At 45.9% G+C, this 2,364-nt stretch overlaps 1 protein-coding gene across 1 annotated transcript in view; it reads right to left on the bottom strand.

Moving 5' to 3' along the window:
• The window catches only part of NUFIP2 (nuclear fragile X mental retardation protein interacting protein 2), an 11,462-nt gene extending 9,730 nt beyond the window's left edge, over positions 1–1,732 (bottom strand). The window contains 3 exon segments of the mRNA XM_009709456.1: positions 1–1,302; positions 1,305–1,346; positions 1,705–1,732. Coding sequence (XP_009707758.1) covers positions 1–1,302; positions 1,305–1,346; positions 1,705–1,732 — 1,372 coding nt within the window.
• Between the last annotated feature and the right edge of the window lie 632 nt (positions 1,733–2,364).

Here is a 2,364-nt window from a genome sequence, read left to right as displayed (position 1 = left end):
CTACAACAGTGTCGGGTCCAGCGCTGGGCTCGTTTATGAAAGACAAGCCCCACTGATTCTGGAAGATATCTCCCAGGTTCTGCTGATTCGTCTGCGACGGGAAATCGACTTGCGCTGTACCCAAAAGCACAGTTTGCATATTTGAAGGGTAGATAAAAAGGCTAGATTTCTTTTGTTCGAGAGCTGTTGAAGTTGTACTCGTGTCCTGGGGTACTGACTCAGAGGAGGTCGACGGTACAGTACTAGCAGCAGTTGAGAGCAGTGGCTGGGTCCCTGGAGAATACACACTTCCATCAGTCCCTGCCAGAATCGGCCCGTTCGAGAAGCTAGCAGAAGTAACAGATTTCATAGCAGACATGGGGACTTGGGACAGTCGACTTGATGTTTGGGCCTGAGTTTCCCCAGCAGATGACGAAGACGACGTGGATGGGGTTTGAGCTGCTTTGTTGAGGTTTTCTTTAACTTTACTTGCATAACTTATTTTGGGAACAATTTTAGCACTGCTATTGTCCACTGGAAAAACCGGGGGTGGTTTAAATAAGGTCCATGAGTCCTCTTTAGATGTAGCCGACGATGCATGCTTCCCTTTGGGCCGGTCATCAAACTTCTTGCTGCTAATCCCAGGTTTGGCATCAGAGTTTTTTCGCTGTATGTCCCCAAGCCCAGGCTTTCCCCGGCCTGCTCCACCAGCCCCAGCCTCGTATTTCCAAACAGGCTTAGTATTTTCAATTCGGTTCCCCTTTTGTTCACTATAATCGGGCTTGAAACTCTCAAGTTCCTGTTTTAAGGTTGGTGCACTGACCTCCTGTTGCATTATTTTGTCCTGTACTAGATTCAAGTTCTCACAACCCTTGGCACTGTTGCGCCTGCCTTTCCGTTTTTTAGGTGTAGTATATCCACTCTCGGAGCCGCTACCATCGTTATCGGCCCCTTTGCCTACGTAGCCATTCGTGATATAGCTAGAATTATTGGTTACCACACCGTTTGGAATAGACACTCCCTCTGGCTTGTCTGAGGACTGGCTTTCCCTAAGTTTATTTTCGTAGGACTTCTCATTCTTTTTGTCCATGCTATTTTTCTGAATAAAGTTCTTGGGTTTGATTCCAGCTTTCCCCAAAGCACTGGCCTTCACAGTCGGCTTTGGGGTCACATTAGTGTCTACAAGCTGCTGGCTGCCATTGGGTACCCTGGATCCTGGGGTGGTGGTTTCATCAGAGCACAGGCCCTTTAATGACACTTCTCTTTCTCCTGCATTACCATTCAGCTCTCCGTAGCCTAGAAGAAAGCCAAAAAAAACAAAAGGCAAGAATTAGAATGTGAAATATTAAACTTCTGATTGCAGAAAGCTGTAATCAGCCCCAAACATATCCAGTTTCCTCAAGCAGACATTTTAGAATAGGAAAACATCTAGTCTCCGATGTACAACAGCATATGCTTATTTGCTGGAAACCACGGCAAGAAGGGTTAAGCAGAAAGTACCAGCAGCTACTGACTCTCACATACGACAAGGTGATGTATAGATAACAAAACAAAGCAAAAGAATATACAGGTACTATGTAAGGAAAATATACTGTACTAAAGATCACTGGCAAGCTGGAGAGCTATTTCATCAGCTACTATTTCCAGGTCATGCAGAGGAAAAAAAAAAAAAAAAAATCAATTCCCAGGATGCTTCAAGACAGAGGAATCTGCTGCCTTTGCTACCAGATTTGTTGAGGTTCAGAGTCCACATCGTGAACAAGAGTAAACTACTATTATCTCCATCAGCTCCCAAGCCTGCAACACCAGCAGCCCTCTTTCCCACCCTCCTCCCAAATGCCATCTCTAGTAAACAGGGAAAAAAAGAAAAATGCAGCTTTCCAAAAGGAGATGTGCAATTCCAGTTGGAAGGAAGAAAGGGCAACTGCATCTCCTCACTTCATTTCAAGATAGCAACCAACACCGCCCTACACGTGCTCCTTAGCACGGAGCAGGTGATAGAACCGGGAACAAACGCATCCCTGCAAGCACCCTTCCACTGCTACCAGCAACTGGTCTCCTGCCCACTGAGAAACTTGGGTATTTCAGAGTCGCTGGAAGAGCTGCTACGAGCTTGAGATCCAAGAAATAAAGTACTTGCCGAGGGCTTCAACTCATCAAACCATGAGATTATGCTGCACACTCAGCTTTCCTCTCTGCCTCTACAGTTCATTTCTAAGCCTTATGGTTCTGAAGTGAATCTTGCGAGTGCAATTCAGTGGAGTTGGAAGCCCAGGACAATCCAAACTGAACCACCTCACCTTCCTCTTTTTTTTTTTTTTTAAAAGCAAGAGGTTTCTGGCCAGAGATTTAAGGACCCGGGTTACAATGCCCCAAGAAAAGCCT

This window comes from Cariama cristata, unplaced genomic scaffold (assembly GCF_000690535.1).
Source record: "Cariama cristata isolate BGI_N322 unplaced genomic scaffold, ASM69053v1 scaffold15781, whole genome shotgun sequence".
In the NCBI taxonomy this organism is placed as follows: domain Eukaryota; kingdom Metazoa; phylum Chordata; class Aves; order Cariamiformes; family Cariamidae; genus Cariama; species Cariama cristata.
Note: the sequence above shows the minus strand (reverse complement) of the source record. Positions and strands in the feature narration are given on the sequence as shown.